The following is a 19,627-nucleotide window of genomic DNA, read 5'->3' as shown; positions in this document are numbered from 1 at the left end:
ACAATGCATCATGAGAACACCATCCAGATCAAGCTGTGTCTTTGTTTTAGGTTGACTTTCTACATAGCTCCTATTCTACTCTAAAAAAAAAAAGAAATAACATTCTAACAAGTCAACTAGGAAATCAGTGTAACCTCTCCCAAGGGACTAGCTGGGTCCAAAACCTAGCTGCTTCTCATTGTCTCTAATAAATATCTAAATTCATCAATTCTCATGATGGGCACAGAGCTGATAAAAGTTTTGCTCGGCAGTGAGCACAGAGTATATTTTGTTCCAGAATTGTTCTCCTGTTGAGCCCTCAGAGAAGTCACTAACTCAGCTGTGTATACTGTGAGATCTTATAGGCACTGACAGAGTTTATTGATTCCCTTCTAAAGAAGCCATCCATCCAAAATCTCAAATATGTTTTTAAAAGAAATTAATTGATCGTGAGTTGATAGTGAGGTCATCCCTCAGTGGGTTTTGAGTGGCTTGCTCAGTTTATATTAAATGAATTTTTCAGAGGTGAAAAAAACCTCTTCCTAGAATTACTATTATATGATAAATGGTACAAGGAAATTTGCAACTGGCTTAGTCTTGGATGAGAAGGAAAGAGAAAAGAGTGCTACAGGAAATTCTTATTTATCCTGGCTTACAAAACAAAAGGGATAATGGAGGGAAACAACCAATACCACTTAATCTAATCAAAAGCACAGCAAGGTGACACATGGAAACCCAAACATCTACAGAACTGGATGATTTTTGCAACACCCTACCCCTGCCCAAATCATACAGCTAATTAAACTGCATGATAGAGACTTAATGCAGTGCTTCTGTAAGAAAACGTGACCTATTAACGTGCATTTATGCGTTACAACACCGGGACATTGTCATCAGTCCTGACAGCCCTCTGTGACCTTCTTTCTTTTCCTTTTTGCTTCCTCCCTGACAAGGCTCTAATTCTTTTTATACTAACTGCCTGTTGGTATTCTTACAAATTTGTCTGCCCTGTTGGTTCATTACAACCTATGTGGCTTTCCACGTGCTAGACATCAATAAGGCATGCTTGATCAAACCCGTGGAGAACCCCAAAGGGCCCTCTGTAGTTCCATGAACACTGATGTAGACTTTCATCTTTTACAATAATAATTTTTTAACTGATGTTGCTTTTGTTTTCTTAGCAATACACCTGGAACCTTTCTGTACTGTTGTGATTTTGCTTCAGGAGCAGTGGAGCTGGTAAAGGTAATTCATACACTTGCTTTAGAGTACCTTATAAGCCCATAATTCAGGAGGCTGCCAGGAAGCCATCTTCATGAAAAAGAATGTGATGGCTTTGACAACTTTTAACTGAAGTTTTCAATATTCCAAAGAACAAAGTCTTACTGTATGCAGAGAGGAATGAATACCATCAGTGAGCTTGCTTCTCAGCTTGAGTAAGATACCAGACAGAATAGGCTTTTATATGAGATGTTTTACAATGCAGAATAATTGAAGAAAAAAAGTTTCTTGAGTCACAGTAAACGTATTAACTAGTACTGTTCTCTCTGTGCCCCTTTTCATCTTTTTTCTGACAGTCACATTCGTCCTACAATTCAGCCTGGTGTTCTGCCTTTGTTCATGATGTGTGTGATGACGCTTTACCCTATCCTTTTCCAGATGAGATCCTGGATGTCATTCTCCTTGTCTTTGTGCTCTCTACTATTCATCCTGACAGGTAAATGAAGACTAAAGGGCAAAGCAAATGGGTTAAATCTCTCTTTTCGCTGGAGGTTTTCAAGAATAGCGAAAGAAGATGATGAATCTTTAATTTATTACTTAGTAAGCTACAATATGTATAAAACAAGGTATTTTAAATGCTGTTTTCCATTTTCAGGCTTCAAGAGAAAAGCTTGTCAGGCTAATTCGTTAGTGAGTCTCTAGTCTCCATCAAAATACAAGGAGTATATTGTAACTAAACACAACCCTATTAGAAGTGAGGGATTCAAAAAAACTGCAAATTAAAAACCAGACTAGTCTTCTAGAAGGAAGTCATTTTTAGTGATCAAAACTAAACATTCGTGACTTAACAGCTTGCAATATGTTGATATAGACTTAGGTTGCTGATTTAGCCACATACAATGCTTACATGCAGGCCTTTTAAACCAAAATGCATCCAGAATTTTTTAACTTGTTTGGATTAAGAAAATTTGATCTAATTTTCATGTATAGTGTTATGTTGGGTACTGTTAGCCTTTGCTAATGCCTCTCTATGTCTAATGAACCAAATTTTATGACTGTTATGGTTGGCTGATTGTGAAAATCTCATTTTTTGATGGAAAAAATGTATAGGAGGGCATAAGTTAAACTGCTTGACTCTTCCTTTAACTGGATTATATGAAGGGAAATACATGCTGTATGTGTGATAATACATTTACTACACTAAGAATGTCATTAAAATGGGCTTGGCAAACAGAACAGTATTTGCCTAAGTCTGAGAACTGTTTCTCTGCTTAAGTTACTAATGATTAGCTTTACAGAAACCCTTTCCCATATATGATACTGCTCCTTCTTGTTTGTTCAGAGATGAGCACAAGTTGTGCAAAGCCAGGGTCCAGATTCCAGAAACAATTCAAGCAGTAGACTTCAGATCTTTGTGACTGCCATGATGCTGCCACGAAGATAGTGGAAAATAGTGTTTCATTCATTAAATCAATCACTTTGCCTGTAGAAGCAGTATTCTGCGTATTTCTGTGTGTCTTTTCCTATTAGTCTTTTAAGAATGTGTTTGAGTTTTTTTTGTGGTTTGTTGGTTGTGGTTTTTCTCCCAGGGCTGACATGGATGCTTTTGTGTGCATGTGTGTGTATACACACATAAAAATTTCCGTGTAATTATCTGTATTGTGAGACCCACTTTCCAAAGCTGTGTTAGTCATTACTGCCATCTCGTAGAATTAAAATGACTGCATAAAGGAAAATGTGATCCAGATTCATCTTGCTCAGTATACATTTTTTCTGGAAACTTTGAAAGTGAGAAATGAAAAAGAAAACCAAGGGAACTGTGATGCAGAACTTACATACTTGGGAAAGATGGAAAATTTATGTGAGAGGAACACATTTATATTCAGAAAATTGTTACTTAGTGATTTCTCTTCAGGCTGTTGTGCTTAGTTTTTGATAATTGCTACTCTTGTAGTAAATTTTTAACACACTTCAGTTCTGCTAGAAGGCACCTCTAAGATTTGGTTGCAGAATTGGAAGGTATTAAACTTTCTTCAAGCTATATAATTGATGTCTTCTAGTTCTGCTGGATGAGATTTCTCAAAGCACTTTCACTTTTTATGTATGTACATTTTTTCCTTTGTGCACAAAACTTAAGTTTACATAGGCGAAGTTTGTAATTCTGGGCACAACTACCCACCTTGAAGTGTCTCTTATTATTAGGTGGTGCTGCCTTTTCTGTCTGTGGCAGCACACTTGGTTGCTTATGTTTGCAAATATCAACAGTATCCCATCTATTTTCTAAGGATGCAAGGGGTTGTAAATAGGTTGGCTAAGCTACTGAAACCTGGAGGAATGTTGTTATTTCGAGACTATGGAAGATATGATACAGCTCAACTTCGTTTTAAAAAAGGTAATTCCTGAATGGCTTTGTAGTTCATTGTTCATTTTAACTTTTTGCAAAAATAAAAGTGACATGTCCTTTTGCATTACTGTCCCAATTTCCTAGGTCATTGCTTGTCAGAAAATTTTTATGTACGAGGAGATGGAACCAGAGTGTATTTCTTTACCAAAGGTATGGAAAGTTATAGTTTCATAGAAAGGGTTAAATTTCTCTCAAGACTGAATTATAAAAACTTATCTTTAAACAAAAATTTAAAGAAGGTTTTATTACCTTTTTTAAATTCTCTGCTTTTAAAAAGACCAAAGCTAACTGTTGTAAGAAAATAATTTCCTTTATGTGTACACTTGTTGCATTTGGGGTCTTGCAAGATGGCTAAAGACATCACTGGAAATTTCTCTTTATCTAAGTGTCCTGTGTTTAATGGTATGCTCAAATTTTGTTATTTAAATATGTACATGATTTCTCTCTTAAAATTGAGATAAACATACTTGGAAGGAGAGTTTGTAGCAGTGCTCTGATGTTTTGTTATGCCGTGTTGGTGAATCTGAACTGTGAGGTTGCTCTTTATACAGGAGCTAAACTTCAGTTGCTGCTTATGTATACTATTCCTCATTGCCTGTCCACTCACTTGGTTCAACTGGCAGACAGCTTAGACTGGTATATTGTGAAATTGTGAAAGTGAGCATCACAATACTTTTTTTTTCTTTTTCTTTTTACCCTCTGCAACCTCGACTGTAAGCAATAGCGATGGATCAGGATTTATCCCAGCCTTTGTAATTTTAGAAGTGAGAAGAAGGATCTGAGACATATATAGGAAATCATTTGAATTTAAAGAGCCTTCTCAGTTTTTAAATATGTTTCATGCTTCCTTAAGACAAAGAAGCTTAAGGTTTTCCAGTGATGACTGACAAGAAGGAACTAATTACATATATGTAATATAAATCTATATGTGTGTGTATGCACATATATATACACACATATATATACATGCGTATATATACACACACACACACACACACACACATATATATATAAGGCATAAAAGTCTGGATTGTCATTTGGCAGATGCAATAGCTTTATCTGGGTGTAATAGGTGAACAGTGACCAAATGGCATTTGTTTACTCAACTCTGGCATATTGAACCCTCTGAAGAAAGAGTATCTATGGGTGCCATGAGTAATAACCAATGTGGTTTGGCCCTCAACATAAGAATTTTTACTGCAATGTAAATCAAGAGCTGTGAGAATGAATTTCTAATAAAAGACTTCTTAGAGGCAGTGTCTTTGATCTTTCATATTGCAAAACAGATTTAGTTCCATTTGGTTGAACTGAAGGTTGTTAATTGCTACATTCTACAAATTACCTTTTTTTTTTTTAATTACAATAATTTTTCTTATGAAAAAATAGATGAGGTATGGAACATGTTCAACTTGGCTGGATTAACTGAAATACAGAATTTAGTTGATCGGCGATTACAAGTAAACAGGAAGAAAAAAGTGAAAATGCAGCGAGTTTGGATACAAAGCAAGTTCCAGAAACCGTTGCTGTCTCTGCATAATCCTGAAGAAACAACCAAAAGGCACCCTTATAAATAAGTGTACTCCAGAAATGTAGTACAGCAATGAACTCCAGAAACGGAAGCAAATTGGAGTACGTGTATTTCCAGTAAACGTTGTGTTAGCCACTGAAAAGGATAAATATATTGAACTGAAAATTAAAACCTTTTCCCTAACTTTCTTTTCTTTATAAATAAATATGTGTGAGAAAGATCTGGGGGGGGGGGGAAGGCCATTTCTCACTTCTGCTTTATATGCAATAAAGGGATATTCATTAATCTTTTCATAATTGTGACCAGGCACTATTCTACTTCCTGGAATAGGAATAGTCAATAAGTATATATCTCATTCATATTGAAATTCACAATATGTAAAAAGTTTTACACTGAAGCATGATTTTTTCAGAGATTTAGAGAAACAGAATATCTCTTCTCACTGTTACTCCAAGCTGCACTGTGTTAATTTCTGAGTCATGTCTTTTTTAACCACTGTGTGTCTTGCAACTGTGTTTCCTCTTTCGAGGGAAATTTTTTGGTGCATAAATAATGAAGACAAAATCTCTTTCTGATTTGCATGTAAGTAATTATTCCACACTAACTGCATGTGACATGCACACGTATCATACTAGTCAGTGATTGGTGTCCTCTGCTGTGACTGACTTGTGCTGTTGAAATGTCCACTTTTCATCCACATGCTCATGAGGAACATGCCAAATTCAACTTTCTGTAACACCTTAGTGACACATATATTATATTAAAAGTGTGTAGGTTGTAAACTGAACATGTTTCATATAAAAAAGAACTACCAGAATGCCAAAACAGTGCTGAAAAAAATAGTTAATATTTGTCTGGATAAATACAAACATTATTTTTATGATATGTTAGATATGCTAGAGCGAGGAGCAAAAACAGTAGTCCAGAGTACATTTTATTGTTATTGTTATAGGGTAATGTAATCACACTAAAATGGTAATCTACCTGGCAGCTGAGATATTTTTGTCATTTACAGATAGAAGTTGCTTTCTTAGGGATTGAATATTAGAAAGAAAACAAAATGTTTTGTATTGACCGGGTGGAGAGACAGTAAAGGACAGGACTACAGTAGTACTGCAAATGCTTTTAAGAAGAAAACCAAAATGCAAACACTGTTTTCAAATGCAGAACATGATACTGAGGCTGTAGAGCTAGTAGTTAAAGATGCCACTTCTGCTACTTAAATGTAATTTTAAATCACTTAGCCACAAGGAGAGGACAAGAAACAGGTGAATGAATAAAATAAATCTCTTCTTTCAAAAAGGGTATGGAATGCATGTAACCTATAACATGCAGCTTTGAGTGCCATTAATACAGTGACACTTTCAAAGTTCTTGTTGCTTTTGTTTTAGTCTGAAGGGTAAACATGTCAGAGCTGACAACCGTTGATTTTTTTTTTTTTTGCAAGTTGTTAGCTGCTAAGCTAAATAGAACTGATTATCTTGTAGAAAAAAACCCAATTATCTAAACATGGATATCAAGTAGCTTCATCGTCTTTAACAGGATGAGAGACCTGCTTTATTTATATAAACCCAGATCTGTTTCAAGAATAAGGTACAATAAAGGGAGTTGGAAGGTAGGATCTGATCCTGCATCTTTGGTATATTCTAAACTGCCATAAGACACTGATGAATTAAGAGACTCAGGAAGCTTTGGTTAGCAATGGCATTGTTGTAACCAGCAATAAAACTCCCGCGGTGTAAATCAAAGGTTAAAACACAGCTTAAGCCTTAAGTCTTAAAAGACTATAGTAGTCTTCATGGGAAATACAAATAAATATCTGCTTATATTTTAATTATGTTGCTGCCCTGTTTAATAATTGTGATTTCTGAATATACAGAGCTCTTAGTATAATACAAATCGTTTTCACTTGTAGAATTTTCTGCGACTGGTGATGGTGATAAGCTCCTGAGCATCATGCAGTCTTACTCATGTATGTGATGTAGATTTTCCATGTGTAAGGGCCAATATAATGTTTGCTTTGGCACTCACAAGGATATGTTGATTCTGGGAAGGCTTTAATATACTATGTTGTTAGTTTAACAAAAATGTGACATCAGAAGAAACCAAAACCTGAATTTTGAATGGCCTTAAGCGAAATTGTTTCTCTTCTACAATTTGCAAAATAAGTATTGGCTGTTTCTTTGAGAATAATGGTGCCTGCTTTAGAAGTAATAAGATCAACTACTATTTATTAATGTAGAATATCCACTGTCTGAACAGTCATAAGATTCATAAAAGGGGAGTGGAAATGGAAAAAGACATCATTCCCTATAAGAACTTCTGAATCTGAGTAAGACTTTCAGTATTTTGGTTTCATGACATTTCAGTTTTCAAAAAGCTTAATCAAGGACATATTTTTAAAATATTTTCAAATTATCTGTATTAGTTGGGAAAACTACTATTACAGTATTGTCAAAAAAAAGAAAAGAGATGCAGAAAACTATATAGGAAGTGCAGTTTAAAATGTCTTATTGTTAATTAATTTCTGGAGGAAAAAAGAAATTAGTTTATTGCAACCAAATGTGCCCAGTCTAGAAAAAGGCTTTAAGTTTCATTTTTGACATCTAAAGTTATTTCTTTACTCAGATACGTACCTAAAATTAACTTATAGAAGTACTCATTCTATAAAAACATTTTAATTTATAATTGCAAATTTTCTCTAATTTTTTTTTTTTTGTTCAGCATGACTTCCTAATGGCAATTAGAGAAAGGTAATCTTATTAGAATTGAGCTTTGGCTTCATTGGCTTTGGTTTGCTTTCCCAATAGTGTGTACTTTTTGCCCATCTCCGCTGGTATTGTATTACATTTATATACATGGCCACTTGAGAAGGGTACTTATTGGTCTAGACCTTTCTTAGTTTTGAAGCAAGTGTAAGACAGTTATAAAGAAAGCAACCAACCGTTTTGTACACTAATTTTGAAGTATCTAGTCAATAACAATTAGCTCATATAAAAGAAGATTGGGTTTTTTCCCAGCAAAACCAAGGCAAGTTCTTGTGCCATATCTACAAATCCACAGACTCTGAAAGACAACCAAAATGCAGGTCTGATGAGGAGACAGCAGAAACTCTAGCAACACTGGGGAAAAGTTTGTTGTCTTGGAAACTGCTCAGGTAATGTCCTGGTTCTGCTGTTTAATAATGACTAAAAATTTATAACTAACAACCCCAAAATTTGTATTAAACACCAGTGGATATCACTTAGCATAAATTTTGCTACTTCATTTTCATTTGTAGCATGAACTTTATTCACTGTTCCGGTGTACTCTTTGATCTGTTGACATATGTTGACATACAGCTTATTTCCTTTTTCTTGTGCATAGTGGACATCTAAGCAGTTTTCACAGGAGCTATATACACAAACATTTGCAGTAAAGTTTGCTGGCTGAGTTATTGCTAGGATTGAAGCAAGAGAGTTTTATTTCCTTCTGCTTTTTGTTTTTGTGTGAATGCAATGAATTATAAAGATGCCAAATTCTATACAGTGGTGTTGGGTGCATTTTTTTAGTTATTTTAGATCAAATATCATAGGATCATAGAACAGTTTGGGTTGTAAGGAACCTTGAAAATCCTGTAGTTCCAACCACCCTGCTGCAGGCACAGACACCTTCCACTAAACCAGGTTGCTCAAAGCCCCGTGCAACCCAGCCTTGAACGTGAGTATGCTGTCTGTGATAGCAGACAGTTCATATATAAACTGTATCTTCTCCATAGAGTGTCTTCATAATGGATGGTTGAACAACCTTGGAAATAAACCCTTCATACATATTATAAAAATATTAAATATTGCTATTGTTAATAATTCAGGTCACTTTGCCTTTCAGTGTGTGTAGACTTCTTTCCATGTTTGAAACAAGAATTGGACTTTGGGGTGACCATCCTTCACCCTTTGCTAGTACCAAGCAACTAAAAAAGGAGAATTGTCTGATTTGAAAGCAAGAGCCATACATGCAGGAAGGGAGGAAAATGAAGATGCGGCTCAAAGGCAAACAAGAGAAGGAGTGAGTGTTTCCTCTGGGAACTAGGATAAGAGGAAGCTTGGATAGACTCACCAGAAAGAACGAGATGCAGAACGGAACAGGGAACTGAGGAACAGAAATCCATGGGCACCATATATGGAGAAGATATGTAACAGGAGGCAGCGTGGCAGGGTGAGAACACTGGACCTAGAAATGAGTGGGATGAAATGGTGGAGGCAAGAAGAAAAAGGGGCCTGTCTGTCACAGAAATAGGGTGAAATCTGGGTAAACAAAGAAACTGGGTGTAAGGATTGGAGGTAGAACCATGTATCTTCAAAGTTTTTATTCTTCCAAGTGGTACTGTATTTTCACATCTTGGTAGAATATTACAGGTTTTGTCTTTCATCCATATGTGCACAATCTATTTCAATTCATTAAAATGATGGAATGTTTCATTTGTTGTAGTTTGTGCTATGCACTTGTTTGCAACAGTGCAGGCAAGTGTATGATACACCTGCTTTTGCTTTTTCCTTAGGGAACAATGTTTTTACCTTCTTTCAAGTATAACCCCATAGTGACAGAAGCTACATTCCTAACCTCCTGGGAAGCAAATACAAAAGAATAACAGAAGTGTCTCCATCCTGATTGTGTTCAATCAAGGTAGAACAATTAAATTTACTCCATATGTTCTGATGTTGTCCCATTTAAATCAAGATCATATCTGCAGATTATCACATTGAAGTGCCTCCCCATATCAGTTTCTGTTATACTTGCATCTGTTCAACAGAACTTAAAACAAATCTGTATAAACTAGAAATGAAATTTAAGGGAATATAGCAGGATAGGCTTTATCTGGGATTACAACAATTCAGAGATGGAATACATTTTATTATTTTAAAATACTCACTATTGCAGAGAAGCACTTACCCAAGAGGCAGAAAATTTAGCTTATTTGAGGTATAATGTAGGTCAAGAATACTAAAGCTAATAGCCATGTTCTGAAGCTTTGTATACGTAATGTTAGCCAAAGATATCTTGTCAATTGTGAAAAAGAATTTAGCAATGAGACAGTCTCATTTTCAGATGATGTTTTATTGATCAGGTTACTACAGTTTTGAAGGGAACATGAAAGATTAAGAAAGCAAGTGAATTAGCTTAATAATGGCTAAAACCCACAGATGACATATACAATTTAATAAATAATTAAATTAAGAATAATCTAGACATTCCTAGATTATTATTTCCCAGTGTATTGATACTAAGTGAAATTTTAAGTTCATTAAAAAAACAGACTTAGTGTATGCTGCTAGTTATAAAAACAACCAAAATGTAAAAATCTGTAAGTATGATGTAAAAATAGAATGCTCTATAGCTACTGCATAAATCCAGTGTATAGTCTTCTCTGTAGTGTGTCCTGTTCAACAAGGAAAAAAAAATGCAGTAAAAATAGATAGTGGAATTTTTCCATGTGTCGAGGAATTTTCATATGAAGACATGTTAGGGAAATGAATGATAGACAATGTGCAAATGGCATATAATGTTACATGTTAGTATTTAGAAGGTCTAGTTTATACCTTTACATTATACAAAAAGCAAGGTAAATTAGTCAAGTTGGCAGGCAACAAACCTACATTGATAAATGTATGCAACATGCCCTTAAAAACACAAGGAATCACAATGTTCATGAGGCTAAAAGATTGGTGAGTTACCAAAAATGAGTTGTATTAGATTTTTCCATTTTTATTTTTATATGTGTGAAAGGGAAAATTTGCATATTTACTGTTAAAGATTTTAAAATACCTCCAGTTAAAAAACAAACCAAACCAAACACATCAAAACCAAACAACAGTCCTAAAACCTTTCTTGTTACTTTTTGTGAGGTCCTAACATTGCTCAGCAGTAGCACTGGAGAACAAGCCTGAATACAGAACGGGTCTAATAGACACAGTTATCGAATTAAGAAAAGATAGAGGGGAAAAAAGTAGGAAAAAAAAAGAATGTACTAATTAGTATGACATGTAGTCCTGTAGCAATCATAGAGCAGTTAGTATTTTATATAGAATGATGAATTCAGCTCAGTGCCTGAGAAAGGAAGAGAGACGTCAGTCTTACCACACTTCCCTGTCACTTACAATTGTAAACTGGCACGTGGACAAGTCAAAAGCCGAAGAATAAAAGTAATTGGTTTGCTAAAAGAGCACACAATTGATTAATTATGCTTGGGTGAGACTGGCTGTTTTGGAGGGTCTCATTGCAGAGACAACATTAATTTTTTCTTTTAGTGTCAGGCACACTCTAGCCTCCATTTCCTCTGAGATAACAAGTGCTCTTTAAATGGAGAAGCTGCATCTTTGAACTTGAATAAAAGGATTGTTGTGTAGTGTAGGATTTAGCAGATGGGGTTAGAGAATCTGAATTTACCACTAGTCTTTTATTCTACACTAGGAAAAGCTTTGCCATTTGTAATGGCTCTGTTTGCTACATTCGCTATTAAGCGCAGTAGTCAGATGTTGTTCTGAGGAATTGGGCAGCTTAGCTTCCAGTGACATTGATTACACTCAACAGTGAGAGTATGAGAACAAGTGGTGGGTGGAGAAGTGAAAAGGCAGTGTGAGGCATTTCAAGGAGGAGGTTTGCACTCCAGCACTTGCATGTGGGTGACAATCCCTCAGAGAAACAGTTTTTACTCTGAAGTGGAGCACAGTTGAATCTTCTGTGCTCACTTCAGGTTTAATCTTCATCCCCACAAACTACCAGCGCAGCCTGTAGTTAATTGTGCGTTTACTTGAAAATAACAGTAGCAAGAAGCTGCATCTTTAGAATGGAGCTGTGATTTCAGAGGCAGAGACCCTGGCATGTTAATCCCTGGCATAAATGGGTGTAATTCTCAATGACAATGCTAAGCCTGTTTACACATGGGCTGAACTAAACCCAAAGATGGCACACAATGCTGTTCAAAATCAATCATTTAATCCTTTTGAAATTTTTGTGATCTAACAACCAGAGATGTTTGTGTTAAGAAAAGATGGTGTGACAAAGCTGTAGTTGTCACTGACCGTGACTTTCTTTAAGATACAAATTATGACAAACAAACTCATAATCTTATTTTAGATAAACATTTTATGTTTTTATTCAAGAGTGAACATTAGTGAATTGAATAAACCCTCAGTGATAGTTACCAAGCTCTGAAATAAGGTCTAGTTTTTAAATTGGAAACAGTCCAAGCAATCTTATACAAAAAAAGAAGAACAAAATTATCCTGGCAATAAGTCTACATTTTATTTTACTGAAGTTTATGAGGAATCAATACATAATCAAAAACAACCTTGAGTTTAGTTTCTTTTTCTTTTGCATGTATATATTTTAATACAAATAAAAACAGATGGAAAAGGAAACACATAATACACAGTCTACAAAGCATACAAGTATTTTTATATCACTTAAGATATGTAACAAGCTTCTAAACCACACTCTTCTCTTCTTGCATCAATTGGCTTGAGACAGAGTATCAGAAACAGTAAATATTTATTTTACTTTGAAACAACGTTAGTAAAAGGCCTTGGGGTTATTCTGAAAGAAAAAAAAAAAATCTTTGAATCTTTGACCCAAATTTCCAACATAATTTATGTCACTGTAAGTCCAGAAGACTCTTGAACTCTGTAGAATGTCCTCAAGATATAGACTAGTTGCTCGCAATTGGAATCCAAATTAACTGGCACCTGTTCTGGCTTGGGCTGGGGTAGAGTTAAATTTTCTTCACAGTGGCTGGTATGGTGGTATGTTTTAGATCTGTTCTGAAAACGATTTGATAATACAGAGCTGATGTGAGCAGTGCTTGCATCCTGTCAAGGCCTGTTCTGCTTCTGTGCTGCCCCACCAGTGAGGAGGCTGGGGGTGCACAAGAAACTGGGAGAGGACACAGCCAGGACAGCTGACTCCAACTGACTAAAGGGATATTACAGACCATATGGTGTCATGCTCAGCATGTAAAACTGGGGGCAGAAGGAGAAAGAAGGACATTTGGAGGGATGGCATTTGTCTTCCCAAGTCACCCTGTTGTCCTGGAGAAGGCTAAACACTTGCCTGCCCTTGGGAAGTGGTGGATGAATGCCTTGTTTAGCTTCGCTTGCATGTGCAGTTTTTGCCTTACTTATTGAACTGTCTACCTCAGCCCCTGAGTTCTCTCACTTTTACCCTCATGATCCCCTCTCCCATCCCACTGGGGGGGAAGTGAGCAAGTGGCTCTTTGGTGCTTAGTTACTGGCTGGGGTTGAACCAGGACAGTGCTTAATATTAATTGTAAAGACAAAAATGCAAACATAGAAGTACAAAAGTACTTTGTTCACTACTCTTACTTTGTTTAAGGGCTGAAATTTGGTTTAGGTTTAAGATGCTCACATACCTGCGTTTATATGTTTGTGTAGGATATTCAGAATTTTTTATCCTACAACATTCTGTAATGGGTAATAAGTATTATGAATCTTAACAACCAACCAGATAAGTATGATAGATTAAAGTAAGTGATTTAAAATAAAGTCCCTAAGGCATGTTTGTATTTGTAATGTTTCTCTCTCAAATACTTGCAAAAGTTGCTGTGAAAAAGTATGCCTATGCTTAAAAGACCTTTGAAGTCCAAAATAACAAAGTGAAGATTGAAAAAAAAAAACAAGAGGGGAAAAAATGGCTTTTTAAATGCATTGTCAGAAAGTGAAAATGCATATTTATGTTTTCCTATGTTTTTAGCTTTCATAGAAATTGTGTTATTTCATTACCAAAAGACTTTGCATAATGGTATGTGATTCTAAGGAAATACCAGTAAAGCAATATAATTTAAACTTATATTATGCTTTGGGCTTCCACTTTTTTCCAATTGTTCATTCTCCTTTTCCTAAACCAGTCCATTGGGTTAAAAAAGAAAGCAAACATAATGGCACTCTTTGAAAGCAAAAAAATTGTTGAAGGTAATGCAGGCAAATATTAACTGTTTTTTCCAGTGGATTTTCCTTCCCTATGTGAGATCAAGAATAGGGCAGTTATGTCTGATATGTTACCAGCAAATTTCTTAGTAGAGGTATCGTTTGGATACTTCGTATCATTTGCACGTTCTTGTTTCCAGCTACCCTACTTTCTGATTTACGTTCATAAAGCTTTTGGAGATTCTCAAGTGGGGAGTGTAAGTAAGTATTGCTTACATATTACTTACATTATCTGAGTATTACTGGCTATATTTGTAAAGTGAATAAATACAAATTTTAACATAAGTATGCATGTGTGACCATGTGTAACCATGTGAACAGTGACAGCTTCAGGCTTCTTGATTTTCATGCCCAGCTTACTTGGTGATATCAGCAATGAACGTGCAAACTTTCCCTGGGGTAGCCTAGAGCGACCTTTTTTATCTCTGACGGTGCTGCCAAGTGTTTCAGTATTCTCTGATTTAAAAACAAAACAAAACTAAACCACAATGAAACAGTTATTGCCAAATCTAAGCCTGAAGGGCTTAGATTATATACATACATACGTATATGCATATGTATATGTGTGTGTATGTATAAAAATAAAATGAGAGCATAGAGAACATCAGCAGGCTGGGAGGTAGAGAAATGGAAATTGGCTGGCATCCAATTAAAGAAAGGTCCAGGCATGAGAAAAAAGAAATTCTTTAAATAGACGTTTAACATAAGGTAAAAGAGAACAGCTGTTTGCTTCGAACTTTTTCCTAAAACAAATGGTTGTATGGGACAAGAAGTAAAAGAAAAGTTAATAAGGGTCTTTCTGTTCTTAGTCTGGAAAACTGTGTAAGCCAGACTTTCACGTTCAGACTTTCTAAGCACTTTCATGCAAGGGGCCTGCTGGGGATCCACATTCTTCTGCAGTCAGGATGGATGCTGAGTCATCAGGAAAGCTGGCCATTTGGTTTACGGTTTCTAAATATAGAGGTGAACATTTAAAGCCCTAATCTGGGAACAGTGGACATTCGTGTGCAGCTTTGGTGACATGAAGATTTCATTTGTAATAGGCTTGTATCAAAACCAAAGTTGTGCTTGTATTACATGTATTGCTAGCAAACTGTAGCTCCTATGACAAAAACCAATTAATTAAAATTTAAAAATTTTTATAAGAAAAATAGAAGAGTGATAAGTTTCAGTTTTTGCTAAACATCAGAACTCTGTCAGGATAGCTTGTGTATCTTTGCTCTATGCAGAAGAGGTAGAACAAGTAGACTTTGGGGGAGGGAGCATAAGAGCAACCTAAATTAAGGAAGGAAGCTCAAGTTAAGGTTAGAAGTGGTGAATTTTGACTCTTCAATTGGATTTTAGCTATTGTGTTCAGTGGGTAAGGAATGTGAGTTTGTGGGAGTCTGGAAATTGTCAGTTTGCTGAATAGATATTATCAGATATTTATACTAACATTACCTTTGCAGTTGGTATAATACACCGGCATTCAGTAGGTTGGTGGGATGGTTTTTTAATTTCTGATGAACTTCTACACACTTGGTTTGTTGGTTTGTTTGTTTGGGAACTTTGCTACAATAGGACCTTTGATATTCAGTGCTTTGACAGAGAATCAGAATTTAAAGATGCATTTTCACTGTCACTGTAGATGAATTTTTATAATCCAGTGTTGCATAGTAGGAGTTCCTTCTTAAAAAAGCAAGGTTTTACATGGGTGATTCAGTGTTTTATTTGACAGCATTTCTGTGCCTTCTGCATAGATCCTAGCTGAAGAAATGCTTGCTGAGTGCTTTGCCACCTGAAAATGTGGGGCAGGGAGGGAGAAATCCTGCCTGGTCAACAGTTATGTCAGTTTGGCTAAACATGTGCATTGCCAACAGTGGCTCTGCCAGGGCAGGCCCAGCCATTGCACCTGCTGGAGCCACCGAGGTGCCGTGACTCACCCCTGGTTCTCTCTGTATGGAGCTGCTGCTGCAGAGCATGTGCAGCACAGGTGCCATCTCCCCACCCAGCTATCGGTGTCTTCCAGGACAGTGAGTCCTTCAATAAGCTGTGAGGTCCAAGAAGTATTGTTCTGGCAGGCCAGGTGTGGCCCAGGGGCACCAGTGCCTGGCTCTGCTTTGAGTGAAGAAAGTGCTTCATTATTTAGATTGCTTACAGTGCAAGCAGGCAAAACTCTTGGTAACTGAATTAAGGAAAGAATATCTAGTAAGTGGATGGCAGCAGAGGAAAGACTGTTTTGAGGAAAAATAGGTTTTTTTCTTGAAATTTTGTGTCACATTTTCATCCTGAATATGTACAGTGTATTTTAGGAGCTATTTTTGTAGCTGAAATAGCTGGAAACAGAAGTCTTAATAGGGTGCAAAAAACGTGTAGCTGTGTTAAGCGACAAAGCTCTAGCCATCACATCCAACATGCAGTGCTTTTGTACAGTGGCAGTTCATGTGCAGCTGATTCATCAGTCAAAAAAAAAAGTCATTACCTTACTATAAGAGGTGAGCTTCAAAATGAGACTCTGCCCTCATTTTCTATGAAAACTTTAAACATGCAAAGTTTGAGGTTTTAAAAGTTAGTCAGCCATGCGTGAGTTATAGAACCACAAGTTAGCAACTCATGTTAAATTTTGAAAAGACTGGTTTTTATTTGCTTCTAGCTCAAAATTAATTTTATCTGTTTCCTTCCAACTGGTGTAAGACTAAGACAGATGATTTTACAATAAAATGGAGTTTCTTGACAGTATAACAACAGCATGATGAGAAGAATCTTTTTCTGATTAAACTAGGGTGGAGGACTGTTCTGACACTTGTCTTAAAAGGTCTGACCTTGGCCACAGACATCTTGTCTGTTGCTCTCATGGAGTTTCTCAGCAGCATGTAGGTGGAGTCAAGGTCTCTGGGCTCCAGAAGACAAAAGCTTAATACGTGACCTCCAAGTGTATTTCTGCTGCCTGCGATAGATATAAAAAAAGCAAGAAAGTCATGGTTTATTCCACTAGGAGAAAAATCAGTAAATGTTTATTATCAGTAAATGAAAGTCCATTTTATCAGGACTTTCTAGCATGTTCTCTGGAGAGGACTGAATCCTTCTTTCAATTGTGCATGGTATGCTGAAGGTATTCATTTGGAACTTTATTACCAGTCTTTATTATAATTCTCTTTATTTTGGGTGCTATCTTTGCACAGAATCAAAACCAGAATGTGTCTCTTCTTCTTAATTGAATTTCTTACTGTTATTTGTCTATTTTCTACCTACAACATTAAAAACACTAGTTATTTCATGCATGCTACCATTTAATATATAATGGATGAGACCTTGGTACACTTAAAAAAATACAGAATACAGCTGAGACAGAAATATGAACTGAATTATTGACTGTGTAAAATATAGCCACAATTTCAGCTTAAACTCTTAACATTGTGTGACCAGTTGCTGTGTCTCATTTGAATCTTATGTGAAAAGAAACATGGAAAATGCAAAATATTTTCTGTATCCACAAAACTGCTAGTGCTTCTTTCTCCAGTGGAAGTGACTCCCCTCTGTCTTTAACAGTGAGCTAAACCCGGTAAGGTAGCAGTAGTTCCCAGTAGTACCATTCAGTTTTTGTTTTCTTGTGGAAATCAGTGCCATTTTCAATCAGTCTTTTTTTTTTTTCATATGAAGGCCCTGAAGTGTCACTCATCCCTTTTAATTCTGACAGTGCTGCTATATGAGTTGTGGTGAAATTAAATTTCCATAGAAAAGACAAATTTTGTGTATAACATATACTTGCAGATTTCTCCAATGAATGTGCAATGCCATAAAGGGCCCACAGCAGCTTCCTAGTCAGTGGCTATTATTATGGAGCATTTAATTTGTGCACAAGTATAGTCTTTCTTGTCTATATATGTCTCTATATGTCTCTAATATGACTAATATAATATAACATTTTCTTTCATGTGATTCCTAAGACCGTACCTCAAAATTGGTATAACAAATATTGTTCTGACCCATAGGAACCAAGAAAAAAATTGGCCACAGGCTTCACAAAAGACAAGATCTCATCATAAAGAAATTTCATAGTCAGATCTAGAGCTACTGTGCATAGCTGTTCAGGTAGATCTGTTGACCCTTGGATGAGTGTAGAATCAAGAGTCGTTAGGCTGCATTTTCTGGGACCTTCTTGATATTTGTGATTTTACTCTTCTATATAGGAAAACATAGAATCTTTTGGCAAAATGAAAAGGAAAGAAAAAATGTTGCAGCTTGATTATATCTGTACGTTGCTGTATTGTTAGACTGGGTTTTTAAATTAGTTTTTAAGTTCTTCTCAGAAGTGCTTTAGTAAAATATTAATGTTGGTGTTGAGCAGTCACAGGACAGAAGCAGTCCAGAGTCTGTATCTGCTTCATACAGAAAAGGCCTGTAATAGAATCAGCAGAATGCCTTAATACGAAGAAGTTTGAAAAGGAAACTAAGCTGTTCTGTATTCTCATTTATTAGACAGGGAGAGGGAACTGAAGAGTAACCTTTAAGGAACTCAAATTGCACCTGAATAATTTGCATTTAGAAAGGATGTTCCTTTCGTGTTCAATTGGTTTATCGAATCCATGCTAGATTCCTGTAAATGCTACACAGCTTTGCATCTCCAGTATTTTGCCTAAATGAAAGACTAACCTTTGGAACCTGGCTTGGCTATATTACATTTATGTTTAGTCTAATAGAGGTGATGAAAGTCATTGAACTGAATGGCACACATTCCCTTGGTCCTTTAGAAGCAGCTTTAACAATAATCTCACTTGGATGTTCAGAGTGATAGGAATTAACATCATTCCTATACATTGGAACATGCTTCTGCTTGAAACAGCCTTCTCAAATGCATGTTGCTACAAGGGCAGAGTGTGGAGCAGAAGAAAGAAAAGCCGAATATACTTTTCATTCCCGAGAGAAATTAAAAAGAAGGCAAGTGCTTTGAGTAGTGAGCAAGCATGCCTTCATTTTGATTCTACTGACCTGCCATAAAGAAATGAAACAGTGCTCATTTTACTGAAAAAAACCCACTTTGAAAACGAGTGTCTTAAGGAGCTGTGGAGTTGGTGTGAATGTGGACTGAGCTCATTTTGTTCCTTCAGTGTACAGTATATGTTGACAGTAAATTCTTCCTGCAGATAGTGGTCATGAGAAGTTTTGCCTTGGGGGTTACACAAAAAACTGTATTAGAAGTATATGAGAAATCTTGCTGTGTATGTGGGACCTCTATATAATACGCCTATTTCAGTCCCTTTCTGTTTCAGCTTTTTCGTGAGATCTCTCAGGTATCTTGTACAGAGTCTTTATGGGCAAGGTGCTTGAGACCTATAATGTTTTGGGATTTGTTTGTGATTTTTATGCAAAAGCAAAATCATAATGAAATCAGACATTAATCTAGTTTGTGAATTACACTGAGAAGTGCTTTGTGGAAAATACCCAAATCACTAACAGAGATTGGGGATTTAATATTCTACATTGATATACCCAGAACTAGACACATCAGATTGTAAGTAGCATTTTTGAGTTTATTCA

General features: G+C 36.1%; 1 protein-coding gene across 5 annotated transcripts in view; it reads left to right on the top strand.

Moving 5' to 3' along the window:
* Positions 1-5,580, top strand: part of METTL8 (methyltransferase like 8) — a 79,579-nt gene extending 73,999 nt beyond the window's left edge. For 4 of the 5 annotated variants that reach the window (XM_018072517.1, XM_018072516.2, XM_018072519.1 and 1 more), the window contains 5 exons: positions 1,161-1,224; positions 1,557-1,696; positions 3,486-3,592; positions 3,689-3,754; positions 4,991-5,580. In XM_018072517.1, the coding sequence (XP_017928006.1) occupies positions 1,161-1,224; positions 1,557-1,696; positions 3,486-3,592; positions 3,689-3,754; positions 4,991-5,178 (565 nt within the window). In that variant the 3' untranslated portion in view covers positions 5,179-5,580. Of the gene's footprint in view, positions 1-1,160; positions 1,225-1,556; positions 1,697-2,542; positions 3,047-3,485; positions 3,593-3,688; positions 3,755-4,990 lie in introns of those variants that run through there. The other variant, XM_029959854.1, reaches the window with a different exon arrangement.
* The last annotated feature ends 14,047 nt before the right edge of the window (positions 5,581-19,627 follow it).

The sequence above is a fragment of the Manacus vitellinus genome, unplaced genomic scaffold (genome assembly GCF_001715985.3).
Source record: "Manacus vitellinus isolate BGI_N305 unplaced genomic scaffold, ASM171598v3 scaffold_22_pilon, whole genome shotgun sequence".
In the NCBI taxonomy this organism is placed as follows: Eukaryota; Metazoa; Chordata; class Aves; order Passeriformes; family Pipridae; genus Manacus; species Manacus vitellinus.
This window is presented reverse-complemented; position numbering and strand designations above follow the sequence as displayed.